Consider the following 15,134-nt stretch of genomic DNA (forward strand, 5'->3'; position numbering starts at 1 on the left):
AAGTACAAGATATCTACCGTTGACGATGTACTAGGGTTGTCTAAGGAGGAAAAGCCTCAAATAAACATTGGGACACTCCGTTGTTAATATAATAATCAACTTAGGGAGGCCAACACTTTCATCACCGGCTGAAAACCTCCTGCTTTTATTGCTACTAACTCTTCAAAGAAGCTGTTAGATTAGGTATGAAAAAAGACTTACCTTTCCAGTCACCCAGTAGTCTGCTGAGACTCTAACCACTGACCACGGCCCGACTTTGGCCAAGGTTTCGTCTCCTGCTTCAGGGTCCGTGGTGCTCAAAAACTGGGATCTGAAAAAAGAACAAAATCAATGACATAATATAACCACACTTTTTTGTCCCCTTATGTAGCATCTTACTGTGAGTGCTGGATTTCCTTCTATTCATCATACCGGACACTTAAAATGGCGCGGATTTAAAAGGTCTCTAACATCACACGCCCTAGTTCTAACTCCTCCTTACTTCTTTACGATTCCACAGATGGAACTTTCCAATCCACATCTGGCAGATTGAAATCTCCCAGCAACAGCACCTCTCTTTTCTTTCCCAACTTATAGATATCTGTGACCAGATCTTTATTTATTTGTTGCATTTGTATCCCACATTTTCTCACCTATTTGCAGGCTCAATGTGGCTTACATAGTACCATGAAGGCATTTGCCAGTTCCGGTATAGAAACAAATACAGGTTGATGTTATAGTCTTATAAGGTTTATAGTTCTAGTTAGGAATAGTAGAGAAGGAGAGCTGTATAGTATACATTATAAGGTTTGTTTAAGTTGTGCTGCAGAGATTTAGGCCCTTAAGTTAGGTCAATAGGGTAAGCCTTTTCGAACAGGTGGGTCTTACATAAGTACATAAGTAATGCCACACTGGGAGAAGACCAAGGGTCCATCGAGCCCAACATCCTGTCCACGACAGCGGCCAATCCAGGCCAAGGGCACCTGGCAATCTTCCCAACGTACAAACATTCTATACATGTTATTCCAGGAATTGTGCTTTCTGGAAATTAAGGTGGTTATACGTTGTTTTCACAGCTTTTGATAGTGTGTTCCACAATTGTGTACTTATGTAGGAGAAGCTGGATGCATAAAGTGATTTATATTTGAGTCCTTTGCAACTTGAGTAATGGAGATTTAGGTAAGTTCTTGTAGGTCTGACTGCATTTCTGGTTGGGAGATCTATGAGGTCAGTCATGTATCCTGGGGCTTCACCATAGATACTTTTAGGGACCAGAGTGCAGATTTTGAAAGCTATGCACTCTCTGATTGGGAGCCAGTGCAACTTTTCCTGGAGGGGTTTGGCGCTTTCGAATCGCGCTTTACCAAATATAAGTCTGGCTGCTGTGTTTTGAGCGGTCTGAAGTTTCTTTAAGAGTTGCTCTTTGTATCCTGTATAAATTCCGTTACAATAGTCTATGTGGCTTAGTACCATTGATTGTGTCAGGTTGCAGAAAGTTTCTCTCGGGGAAAAATGGTTTCAGGCGTTTACGTTTCCACATCGAGTGGAACATTTTCTTGGTTGTAGAGTTCACTTGGCTCTCGAGTGTCAGGATATGGTCGATTATGACCCCGAGAATTTTCAGGCTGTCAGCGATAGGGAGGGTGTAGTCTGGGGTGTTTAAGTTTGTGGGTTTGTACGTGTTGTGTTGGGATGAGAGGATGAGGCAGTGTGTTTTTTCTGTGTTGAGTTCTTCCAATTGTGTCGGAGGTCTGTAGATAACACCCATGTAGACAGAAGTTCCATCATCTCTTTTTCAGGTGATCCATATTGCTTCTTCCTTTCCCCAGGCCCCTGTCATTTCAGTCACTGTGATATCATTTCTCACATACAGAGCTGCTCCTCCTCCTTTACAACCATCTGTATCCTTCCTAAATAGATTATAGCCTGGTATGTTTGCATCCCATTCATGGGAATCATTGAACCATGTCTCTGTGATTGCAACAATGTCTAAGTCTGCCTCTAACATCAGGGCTTGCAGATCATTAACTTTATTGCTTAGACTGTGAGCATATGTGGTCATCGCTTTCCATCTACATTTCAGTGGCATTTTATCTTCTGTTTAGTTTTTGGTTTGTTTTCACTTCCTGCTGTGTTGGTAAGAAGTGATTTACTAAGATTGTTTTCATTGCTTTCTTATCTAGTGTCACATCTTGTCTTTAGCTGGGGGTGATCACTTGAAGTGACCTGACTTCATATGCCACCCCCGCCATCTAGTTTAAATACCTACAAGCATATTGTCTAAATTTCTGCCCAAGGACTTTTTTTCTGGCACAGTGAGATGCAGCCCATCGTACAGTATAGTCTTTTCTTTTTCCATGTATTGCCCCATCCTCCTATGTACCTAAATCCTTCTTGGTGACACCAGGCTTTGAGCCAGCTATTGAAATTCTCAGTACTTTGCAATCTTTTCTCTCCCTTTCCAAAGGTAGGTAGTACTTCAGAGAAAGCAATTGTTTGTATCAAAGGTTTTAACCCCTCTCCCAGCTCCTGAAAAGCTCTCCGCGTGGCAAGTGGGGTATTACTGGACAAGTCATTTGTTCCTAGGTTGATAACAACATCAGTGTTTGACTCCTTCTCTGATTATAGAGATTATTTGCTTGGTACTTCTGGTATCTGAGGAGCCTGGAAGGCATTTCACTTTGCATGGCCCCTTGAACTGTTTCAAAGTTAATGCCTCTGATGATGGAATCCCCTAGTAGCAACAGTTTCCTGGTATGAGTTTCAATATTAGTGCTATGGGGTGACTTTGGGCACCTTCATTGCTTTTTGTTCCACCTTCACCACTTTTTGTTCTGCCTCAGTTCTATTTTCAGGGACATCACAGTGCTGTAATGGAACAGGGGCAACACTTGTGAGGACAGATGCTTCTGTGCTACATAACATAGTCTTCGAACCTACTGTGAACCATCTATTCTTTCAGGCAGTGGTGAGAAGTTGGTATGATTCTGTGCAGTCATGGAAGCTAGTGAGGTAATTAAATTTGCTGACAACACAAAGTTATTAAAAGTTGTTAAATCGCAAAAGGATTGTGAAAAATTACAAGAGGACCTTATGAGACTGGGAGACTGGGCGTCTAAATGGCAGATGACGTTTAATGTGAGCAAGTGCAAAGTGATGCATGTGGGAAGGAGGAACCCGAATTATAGCTACGTCATGCAAGGTTCCACGTTAGGAGTCACAGACCAAGAAAGGGATCTAGGTGTTGTCATTGATGATACGTTGAAATCTTCTGCTCAGTGTGCTGCTGCAGCTAAGAAAGCGAATAGAATGTTAGGTATTATTAGGAAAGGAATGGAAAACAAAAATGAGGATGTTATAATGCCTTTGTATCGCTCCATGGTGCGACCGCACCTAGAATATTGTGTTCAATTCTGGTTGCTGCATCTCAAAAAAGATATAGTGGAATTAGAAAAGGTGCAGAGAAGGGCTACAAAAATGATAAAGGGGATGGGACGACTTCCCTATGAGGAAAGGCTAAAGCAGCTGGGGCTTTTCAGCTTGGAGAAAAGGCGGCTGAGGGGAGATATGATAGAGGTCTATAAAATAATAGTGGAGATGCTATTTGTGAATTGGGAGGGGAGCTAGAAGTGTTTTTTTAAAATCATTTTTCTGTTTTGGTTGTGATTTATAAAACGACAGTTGTACTGAATATTGCTTTTTATACTTGAATAAAATGATTTAAATATACAATCATAATAGTTTGAGGCTTCTGTGGATGGGATCGGACAGGACTTGTGGAGACGGAGACATAAGAACATAAGAATTGCCATACTGGGTCAGCCCAATGGTCCGTCTAGCCCAGTATCCCAGGAAACAAGGGCCTGTCCGGGATTTGAACGGTGCTTAACAATGTTTGAACACCATGGGTTCTTTTCAAACCAAACTGAAAAGGTTGTTCCTCAGAATCCATCAATTGATGAAACACAGCATATCCTTATCTATGACAAAATAAACAATGTCGAAATCTATCTATAATTTCCTAACACAACGAAACCAAAACTTGCAATGAACATTATATAACTTTTCTCTTCGATTTTCTAATGTGTCTGTAACGCAAATATCTCATTCTCTATAACATCACTCTGTATTTGTTTCATCACCGGAGGTGGTAACGCCTCACGGTATTATGTAGCCACATTGAGCCTGCAAATAGGTGGGAAAATGTGGGGTGCAAATGCAACAAATAAATAAAATCAGCAAGGTCTAAAGTTTGTTTTTGTTTGTTTTTCAGTAACGGTTATTCGGTATCAATTTAATTTTAATGATAAATTTCCCAAAGAACATAACTGGGGCAGCATTTTTAGAACCCAGTGTAAAGCAAACCTCTTGAATTGGCATGGGTGGATTTAGAGCTTTTAAAGAGAAGTTTTCATTTGTTGACCCCTGTTCAGAATCTGTCCAGTCTGACCCAACAGACGAAAAATAACCAGGCACTTCAGAATTAAAACTTTGCTAAAGACCATCGACGTTTTACTAAAATGTAATGCAAAATCCTCGGCAGTCAGTCAAGGAAGAATTCTTTGTTTTTTATGAGTCAGAGAACTCGCTCCGGTGTGTGTCAGCTTTTCTCTATGAATGTCCATGAACAGTTTGCATACTTCAGAGGTACTACATGCAGGTTTCTCTCAACATATTCATTGTGGATATCCTGAAAGCCTGACTGGCTGGGTTGAGAACAGCTGGTTTAAATTGACAAAGTGCAGAATCACAGGGAAGCAGAATGTGAGAAGGATGTCAGGATGTCAAGCAAGAGAGATTGCGAATGTACAAAGGGATTGTCAAGATGTTAGTGTAGCTTCAGGGTAGAAGATAAAGGGGATTGGCAGGAAACAGGTGACCTTGAGCATCTGTAAGTTGGAAGGATAGTTCGTGTGTTTGTGCTGGATAATGACCTAGTACTAGTATGTTCACACGATAAATCCCTCCTCAGTACCCTTCTCCACCACCGCCAACTCCAGGCTCCGCTCATTCTGCCTCGCCTCACCCTATGCTTGGAACAACCTTCCTGAGCCCTTACGCCAAGCCCCCTCCCTGCCCGTCTTCAAGTCTTTGTTAAGCCACCTCTTCAATGCTGTACCGTTCAGTGAATCCAGACTGCCCCTATCAGACCGACCGTTCACTTGTCTATTAGATTGTAAGCTCTTTGAGCAGGGACTGTCTCTCTTTGTTAAATTGTACAGCTTTGCGTAACCCTAGTAGTGCTCTAGAAATGTTAAGTAGTAGTAGTAGTAGTAGTAGTACTCAAGCTTTTTTCAGTTGTTGGTGTCACTATGTGGATCAGTCTTCTGGGACATTTGAAACTTTGTTCAAATAAGCAACAATTTAAAAATATCTGAAGACTCCTTGTTTCTGAAGGCGTTTTTAGAGGAATGACTTTGGGCCTGTTCTTGATGAGTTCTCCTAAAGTGGAAATTGTTGAAAGTGTTAAATGTGCATTTGATTTTATGTATGTTTAATAAAGAAATAAATGTCTTGGTTGGTTCGCAGAACTTTCCGGCATGTCCTTTGAGGAACTGTTACAGCTTCAAAACAAGGTGGGGACAAAACTGTATAACCAGGTGGCTTATGAAACAAAGAATGAGCAAAGAGCCAGGGACGGCCACAAGATGAAACCACGACTAAACAAGAACAGGTAATCCTGCACATTTCAAAAGTGCTCCCTGGGATCCTGCGCTGTCTGTGACTTCTCTTTCCTGCCCAAGGGCTGTGCTGTTTGCCATCACCTCTGGCCAAAATACTTTTGGGGTTTTTTTTTGGCTGTAAGTTAACCTTTTTTCCAGAGCATCTTGACAGGCTTTGTCTCATTTTCAACATATGAAAAACTTGTATTGGCTACAAAAATGACACGAGTACTGAACACATTTACCTGTAATGCTTATGGTGGTGAAAGGGATGTTTGCAAATGGATCTGTGAGATAAACAGATGCAGGTCTGTATGTCCAGGGTAACTTAGCACACCTGACCCCATGGCTCGTAAACTCATTACCCCTCCCACATGGATAACAGATACTGACCCTTAGGATTTTGGGAAAAATTATCGTAGCAAATAAATAACAGTGCAGGTTCCTGAAAATAGTTCAGATATGTCCTATCACTAATGCTCATGTCTTAAATAATAACAAAACCAGAATAACAGTTGTGATAATCTCTGGGAAAAGGTAACTAAAGTCACCAAAACAAAAAATAAGGGTTTTCCTTAAAATATAGCTTAGAAAAAGCGCAATCATAACTTCACAGAACCCTATCCCTTCCTACCCCCAACCCTCTCTTACACAACATCAAAGCACACTGTTCATTGGCTTATTAATAATAGCCCCTAGTATAACGGTTCAAAGGCCAGTGCCCTCGTGGTGTCTTCACACTTTGTGAAATTGCAGTATGTTCTCTTGACGGATCCGAGACATCTGATAGACGTAGTCCAGTTTCCTTAACGCTTGATCTTCAGAAGGGACAGCTGTACATTTCCCATGGGCTGCTACGGCAGTTTTACTAACCATGAACAGTCGGGCAGCCAATTTGTGTGTCTCCAGTTTGACTCCCACCGGCTTAAAGTTCACAAACAGTAATCCATCCGTGGAGCACATTGAACCTGCGTGATGTGAGTCGGCAAGTCTGGAATATTATTTTTGAAGCAAGTCCACCAAACCTGAAAAAAGTCCCCTGGTGTGCTCCACATTGCCCCAAACCTGTTATATACTTGATACAAGCGCAATGGGCGTATAGTTCCACGTATACAGTATCTTGTAGCCATTTTCTATCAAAGTACAGCCAACAATACTTTCAATAATCGTTTTAGACCCTTCTCTCGCTGTTGAGCAGGAAAGGTAGCACCCAAATCAGTCCCCCCAAGGTTAGTATACTGTGACTTAGGAGTTGTATAATGCAATAGGGCCAGGGCCTGGTATAGCTGTGAAATACATCCCTTGCCATCCGCCTCCCCTGAGGGCAGCCTCCAATGAAGTCTCCGCCAGACTTAAAGCATTCTTAGCCCTTCTCATATATAATCCCAGACTTGTCTGTAATGGAAGCATCCCTGGGGGTCAGGCTGTATTCTTCCTGTAATTCCAAAAATGAATAGGTCCCCCCTCCTTCCAGAGGTGACCCAACGATTTCAACCCATGTTGCGCCCAACAGGGTCTTCACGACCTAGCTAGAAAGCTGGTGCATATTGATGGTTCTCTGTGTAAAAAAAAAAAAAAAAAGTCTGGGAAGAACCGTACCAGGTCTGAAGTGGGAGTTTTAATAACCACAGGAAGCCCAGGATACAGCCCTCGGGGTTCGAGATCGGACAGCCAAGGAATCGCCAAGAGAGGAATAAAATTAGGTTTTATCAAAATCTGTGACAGCAAACAATTTGCAATTCAATCATCCAAACCCCATCCTTCTATGTGAAAAATTAAAGTTACAGAAGTTCAGATGTAACTTTTTCACACTACTTATGCGCATGAAAAATCAGCCATTCTCAACACATAATGTTTATACTTTTGTTAGAGAATATCAGTATGCAATTTTGGTCACCACATCTCAAAAAAGATACAGTAGAATTAGAAAAGGTACAGAGAACGGCGACAAAAATGATAAAGGGGATGGGACAACTTCTCTATGAGGAAAGGCTAAAGCGGCTTTTGAGGCAGTTATCAGAATTGGTGACTCCCCCTTGATAAAGTTAATACGAAACGGGGTGTGTGAGTGCACCATCCTGCCAAAGCTAAGTGCTGTGCTTATTTGATTATATTGAGAGTGTTGGATTGATAATAGTCACAAATCAGTGATAAGAAGAGGGTGGTGGAGGTCGAGTCAATGATTAGCAATGCACACGAATCACTCATTCACCTACTGAGTGAAAAATTGTTTTTGTGTCAACATATGAGACTCCACTTCACTTTATAGTATCTACTGAGCCTCGATGTAGAGTGCATTTGCATTCATATTTTTTGTGTGTGTATCTTATTTGTGATTTTTACACTCGACAGAGTGTTGGCTCATTTTATTTCTAGAATAACAGCATAAAATGCATTGTACTGTTTTGGGATCTTGCCAGGTACTTGTGACCTGGATTGGCCACTGTTGAAACAGATACTGGGCTTGATGGACCTAAATATGCTAGGGCTCTTCAGCTTGAAAACAAGATGGTTGAGGAGGATATGATAGTTTAAATGGGGTGGAGTAAGTCAACAGAGACTGTTATTTACTGAGAAGCACTAGGACCATGGAGCGCTCCATAAAGCTAACTAGTTGTAAATCTGAAAGAAATAGGAAATATTTAATTAAAGTCTGGAATTTATTGCTACAGAATGTGATCATTGTGAGTTGAAACAGGTGGGGAAAACCTGGCAGGCTCTTTCCATGTGACTGATAGGATTGTCTGTCTTGCTTTCAGGCCTGTAGAAGTCTCTGCTAAGAAGCCGACGCCTTTCCTACGACAGGTTGTGCCCATAAGAAAGAAGGTAGGTCTTTCCTTGGTAAAGCTAGTGCAGGAGTAGCCTAGAGGTTAAAGAGCAGTGGGCTGGGAACCAAGAAGGCCAGAGTTCAAATCCCAGTTCTGCTCCTTGTGGCCTTGGAGAAAGTCACTTAAACCTTCCAGTGCTTCTTCCATGGCGTCCCACAGATCAATCCAGAGACTTGTGGGTTGTGTCCCTCTACCAGCAGGTGGAGATAGAGAGAACCTCCGAGGTTTGCTATATGTGGTCCTGTGCAGCCAGCTGAACCTCAGTATTCCCTCTTTATAGCAGGTAGAGGGACATTCCTGTGCAGCTCTGGTTTTTATCTGGCTCCTGGTGTCCTTTGGGCCTAGTTTTAGCACAGACCGGGTTGAGTGGCTGTTTGCAGCTTGTGGTGTACACCTGGTGGTGCCAGGTCCCTCCCAGTCTCCCCCTACCTTTCCTCCGTTGCCTGGGGCTGTTGGCCTGATCGGGTATTTCCTTTCTCTCCTGACTAAAAAAAAAAAAAAAAGGTAAGAGACTTTGTTTTTGTTTAATCATACGGAGGAACTAGACGTTCTGCCGAGTCAGTTTTGTGGCAGGCGTATGTGGAGCATACGTTGTGGGGGCCGGAGAGCAGCATCGGGGGAGTGTGAGTCTTGCCGCCTTCAGCCCGCAGCGAGTGTTCAGCGTGACGGGGGTTCCCCTCAGGCGTCCGGTGAGTCGGAAACGCAGGGGATAGTTTTAGCGATTTCTCCGGGGCAGTTAGTGCAGCACGCGTTGGCGGTTGATAGACAAGAGGTGCAATGCGCTTCTGTGGCACAGGCTCCGATGGAGGGAAGCGATGTACAGGGAGCAGGGGAGTCCCTTGCAGTTCCTTTTTCCCTGGATTTTGTTTTATTAATGCACAATGCCTTTCTTTTGAAGAAGTCAGGAGCTTCTCTTCAGGCAGCCCCGTCTCTTCCTCAGCAAACTTCAGTTGCTGCAGCCTCTCAGTCTTTCCTGCCAAAATGTCCCCGGGTGTAGATTTTGGATCCCGAGGAGCTATCTGACACAGATGGCCTGGTTTTGTCTCCAGGCTCTCCCTCAGAATCTTTGCATTTGGCATATGAGGTCACCCTGCCCTCTGAGGAGGGGGATGATCCGACGACTGCCTTTTTCGCAGGGAAGAGCTTCCCTCCCTCCCTTCCCTCCCTGTGCTCATGACAAGATGGCGTCAGACTAGGACATACCTAAGGGAGCGCCGAGCCCAGAAAAACAAGAATAACACTGGAATAAAACCGGGCCGTGGCTGAGAACGGTGCCCGAGTGTGAGCAATTATCAAGTGAGGAGGCCCGTACGCAATCGGCATCCGCTGACGAGCCCTCGGAGAAGGGAGAGGCAAGTGAACCTCACCCCACGAGGGCTCACACGGGGTCCGTTGCAAGTCCGATCCGACCTTGCTTCCGCTCGAGCCCAGAAGCGAAAGACAGAAGACGATTGGGACCCAGCGGACTCAAGGCCACCCTCTGTGCAGGGAGAGGCAATCGAACTTCTTCCCACAGGGGCCTGCACAGGGACCACGCGGCGCGCCTACCCCTGTCTCCACTGCTTGCCTCCCAGCGCAATAGAGGTGAACTCAGTGGGGTCCATCCAATCCCGCACGCTGCAGCCGCGAACAGCCGGGCACCCGATCCTACATAGGTGAGGGAGCCATGCCTGCGGGCCAACCATAGCAGGGAAGCACGGCAACACACAAGAGCTCCCAGGGAGATCACTCGAGCAACAGCGCGACCGACCAGACACACACTACCTCATCAGACCACCAACAATCATACCAAAGGGAAGACCACCAATACGCAGAAAACCCCAACAGAAGGGAAAGAACCCCCACAACAAACCCACAATAACAAAAATCCACATAACACCAAACATAACTGACCCATTCCAAAAAATTCAAATCGGCTACATCAACGCCAGATCTGTAGTAAACAAAACAACTCTACTAAAAGACTGGGTCACGTCAGACAACCTCGACTTACTCTTCATCAATGAAACCTGGCTCCATGACAATAAAGACCCCTTGATCTTAGATCTTTGCCCCCCCAGGATATAAATGGTTCACTGGACCAGAAGGAAAAGAGAAGTGAGGCATAGCATTAATCTACCAATCCCAGTTCACTATCAAAACCATCGCCGAGTCCATAACACCACAACTTGAAATTGCCTCACTTAGAATCCATAACAAAACCTCTACAGCGGTCACTGCAACCAACACAGACATCCTATCTGCTGACAAACTCGCTAATTACTTCAATGGAGGAGTGGCCTAGTGGTTAGGGTGGTGGACTTTGGTCCTGAGGAACTGAGTTCGATTCCAACTTCAGGCACAGGCAGCTTCTTGTGACTCTGGGCAAGCCACTTAACCCTCCATTGCCCCATGTAAGCCGCATTGAGCCTGCCATGAGTGGGAAAACGCGGAGTACAAATGTAACAACAAAAAAATAACCTTCCACAACCATCTCAACTCTGTCCTGGAATAAGTGCCAGACTACCTTCACTGACTTCATTTCAAACACATGGGCGACCAACTCCAACATACTAATAGTAGGAGACATCAACCTTCACCTAGAAGACCCAAACTCCACTAACACACAAGAATGTAAGGATTTCCTCCATTCATGGGACCTCACATGGCCACAAATGCAACCAACCCATGTCAAAGGGCACACGTTGGACCTCATCTCATACAACTACTATCAGACCAGAACCTTAAAATAACAGATATTAAATGGTCAGAAACACCATGGTCCGACCACCACAATCTAAACCTATCACTAAAATGGCGGAAGAAAGGCTTTTACCATACACAACAACCTACAACTTACAGCACCAGAGTCCAAATAGATCCGGAAATATTCTGGCTACAGATCTACAATGGCGGATGAACTGCACAAACGGATTCTGCACACTACCTCACAGAATGGGATGAAAGATGCAGAAACATACTAGACGAAATAGCACCCTTACGAACAAGAACCTCACGCAGGCATAACACCATACCATGGTTTAATGATGATCTGAAAAAAATAAAAACACAAACAAGGAAACTCGAGCAAGCATGGATAAAAATAAAAGATGAACACACACTCAATGCATGGAAACAGATACACAGAAAATACAAATACGCTATAAGACAAACCAAAAGGACGTACTACAAAACTAAAATAGGGCCAGACTACAAGGATATGAAGAAATTATACCAAATTGTGAACAAACTACTAGATACTACAGCGGTCACTGCAACCAACACAGACATCCCATCTGCTGACAAACTCGCTAATTACTTCAATGATAAAATTACCAACCTACGAAAAACGCTACCTCAGAACAATACCAACACCAAAAACTTCATCATAATCTGGACCCAAACCCTGGAGAATACCCATCCGACCGAACCTGGTCAACTTCACGCTCCTCACCGTTGAAACAGTAGCCCAGGCAATCAAAAGGTTCTCAAGCACCCTTGCAAACTGGATACCTGCCCCAGCTACCTACTAAAAACCGCCCCCTGACCGCTTCACAACAGACCTCACATCCCACCTTAACTACATGCTCCAACAAGGTCTTTTCCCTGAGGAACACAGCAACATCCTACTCACCCAATCCCAAAAGATACCAAGAAAAAAGCAACCGAAATTACCAACTACCGCCCAGTTGCATCTATACCACTAGCAATTAAATTGATGGAGAGCATGGTGACCAAACAGATTACTGACTACTTGGACAAGATCTCAATACTCTACGAATCACAATCAGGTTTCCACCTCCTCCATAGCACCGAATCTGGGCTAGTCACTCTCCTGGCCAAATTTAAGCAGGAAATAGCCATAGGTAAATTTATACTTCTCCTACAATTTGACATGTCGAGCACATTCGACATGGTAAACCACAAAATACTACTGAGACTCCTAGACTATTTCGGTATCGGAGGAAACATACTCAACTGGATCAAAGGTTTCCTAACCACCAGAACATACCAAGTAAAATCAAAATCAAACATATCACCACCTTGGAAATCAGACTGCAGAGTACCTCAAGGATCACCACTATCACCAATACTCTTCAACATAATGATGATCCCACTAGCCAAGGCATTATCAAAGCAAGGCCTCAACCCATTCATCTACGCAGATTTACATTCCCTTCAGACATGATCTAACAGAAATCAACAACGAAATTAAATTCGACTTGAATACCATGGATTCATGGGCAAACTCCTTTCAATTGAAACTGAATACTGAAAAAACACATTGCCTCATCCTCTCATCTCAACACAATACATACAAACCAACAACCTTAATCACCCCAGAACACACCCTCCCTATTTCAAACAGCCTGAAAATACTCGGCGTGACAATTGACCGCAACCTCACTCTCAAGAGCCAAATGAACTCTACAACAAAGAAAATGTTCCACTCGATGTGGAAACTTAAACGCTTAAAACCTTTCTTCCCGAGGGAAATATTTCGTAACCTAATACAATCAGTGGTGTTAAGTCATGCAGACTATTGCAACGGAATTTACACTGGATGCAAAGAACAACTTACAAAGAAACTCCAGACCGCTCAGAATACAGCAGCCAGACTAATATTTGGCAAATCATGATTCGACAGTGCCAATCCCCTCCGTGAAAAACTGCATTGGCTGCCAATCAAAGAACGTATTACTTTCAAAATCTGCACCCTGGTCCACAAAGTGGAGGAGTGGCCTAGTGGTTAGTGTGGTGGACTTTGGTCCTGGGGAACTGGGTTCAATTTCCACTGCAGGCACAGGCAGCTCCTTGTGACTCTGGGCAAGTCACTTAACCCTCCATTGCCCCAGGTACAAATAAGTACCTGTATATAATGTGTAAGCCGCATTGAACCTGCTATGAGTAGAAAAGCGCGGGGTACAAATGTAACAAAAAAAAATTATCTATGGCCAAATCCCAAGATATATGACAGAACTTATAGACCTGCCACTCAGAAACATAACCAGATCATCTCGAACATACCTAAACCTCCACTATCCAAACTGCAAAAAAATTAAATATAAAACAACCTATGCGTCCAGCTTCTCCTATACAAGCACACAATTATGGAACGCATTGCCAAAAGTTGTGAAGACAACCTACGACCACCTAAACTTCAGGAAATCATTAAAGACCTACCTGTTCAAAAAGGCATACCCCGCCGACCCAGCATAAATGCCTGCACTCTGCAATACAATCTTAACCAAAGCTTGTACTAGACACTAAATAATCTTTCCTCTTCTTGATTTGCATTGTAACTGAAACATATGTTCCTTACTCAACCATAATACCACCTGTATTGGTTTCTTTACCGGACTGGCGAATGCCTCTACGGTACTATGTAAGCCACATTGAGCCTGCAAATAGGTGGGAAAATGTGGGATACAAATGTAACAAATAAATAAATTATTAAGGCTTTTGAGGTTTTGGCCATTTCACCCCCTGAATCGTCAGGGGGAACAGGTCTGGTGCCCTTTATTATGTCTGGCATCAAATGCCCACCTCGTTTCTTTCATGTGCATGAAGCCATGAAGATCCTTATTTCGGTGCAGTGGGATACGCCGGACAGTGGGCTTAAGGTTGCTTAGAGCTATGTCGCGTCTTTACGTGCTACCTGCTCTTGACTTAGACTTTCTGAAGGTCCCTACGGTGGATTCCTTAATCATAGCGGTCACTAAGAAAACCACTCTCCCTGTGGAGGGTGGCATGGCGCTCAAAGACCCTCAGGGTCGTAAATTGGAGACTTGCTTGAAGCTGTCCTTTGAAGTAGCGGCCCTTTCCCTGCAGGCCTCAGTTTGTGGCTCCTATGGGGCGGGCATTCTTATCGTGGATACAGAAAGCCTCTTCTCCGGAAGGTCTCGTGGCTGTTTTGCCAGCCTTGGAGTCTGGTTTAGCCTTCCTTTCGTATCTTCTTTATGATCTTTTGAGGGCTTCAGTGAAGGAGGTTTCCCTAGCGGTCACCGCACGTCGCTGGCTGTGGTTGCGGCATTGGGCTGCAGACGTGGCCTCTAAGTCACGTTTAGCAAGGCTTCCTTTTAGGGGAAAGCTTTTGTTTGGGACAGACTTAGAACAGATTGTGAAGGACCTTAGTGACTCTTAAGGGCGAGCGCCTCCCAAAGGACAGGTCCAAGTTTGTACGACCGGCGGGACCTAGACCTAAGTTTAGGGATACACGGCGTTACCGTCCAGGTCGCGGGGCCTCTTTTCAGAGAACAAGGTCTTCTCAGAGGCCTCAGCCCTTTTGAGGTGACAGGCGGGCCTTCCTTTCTGGTAACAGAAACCATCCCGCAGCCAGGTCCCCCAATGATGGGGCCCTGGTCCATATCCAGCCAGTTATTGGGGGCAGACTGTCCCTATTCCTGGTGGAATGGACCAGGATAACATCCGACAAATGGGTCTTGGAGGTTATTAGAGACAGCTACAAGTTAGAATTGGCTCGTCCAATAGTAGACTGTTTTCTGGAATCTCCTTGCAAATGTCCCGCCAAGGTGCGGGCCATTTGACACACCCTCCTCAACTTACAATGGCTGGGTGCTGTCCAGCCTGTACCCCCAGCAGAAAGAGGATGCGGTCGATACTCCATTTATTTTGTGGTGCCAAAAAAGGGCGGTTCTTGCCGACCCGTCCTAGATCTCAAGTG

At 44.2% G+C, this 15,134-nt stretch overlaps 1 protein-coding gene across 1 annotated transcript in view; it reads left to right on the forward strand.

The window, feature by feature from the left end:
* RRP36 (ribosomal RNA processing 36) overlaps positions 1-15,134 on the forward strand; it is a 42,053-nt gene that overhangs the window by 6,055 nt on the left and 20,864 nt on the right. The window contains exons 3-4 of the mRNA XM_030195688.1: positions 5,509-5,653; positions 8,402-8,468. Coding sequence (XP_030051548.1) covers positions 5,509-5,653; positions 8,402-8,468 — 212 coding nt within the window. The remainder of the gene's footprint in view (positions 1-5,508; positions 5,654-8,401; positions 8,469-15,134) is intronic.

The sequence above is a fragment of the Microcaecilia unicolor genome, chromosome 3 (genome assembly GCF_901765095.1).
Source record: "Microcaecilia unicolor chromosome 3, aMicUni1.1, whole genome shotgun sequence".
Lineage (NCBI taxonomy): Eukaryota > Metazoa > Chordata > Amphibia > Gymnophiona > Siphonopidae > Microcaecilia > Microcaecilia unicolor.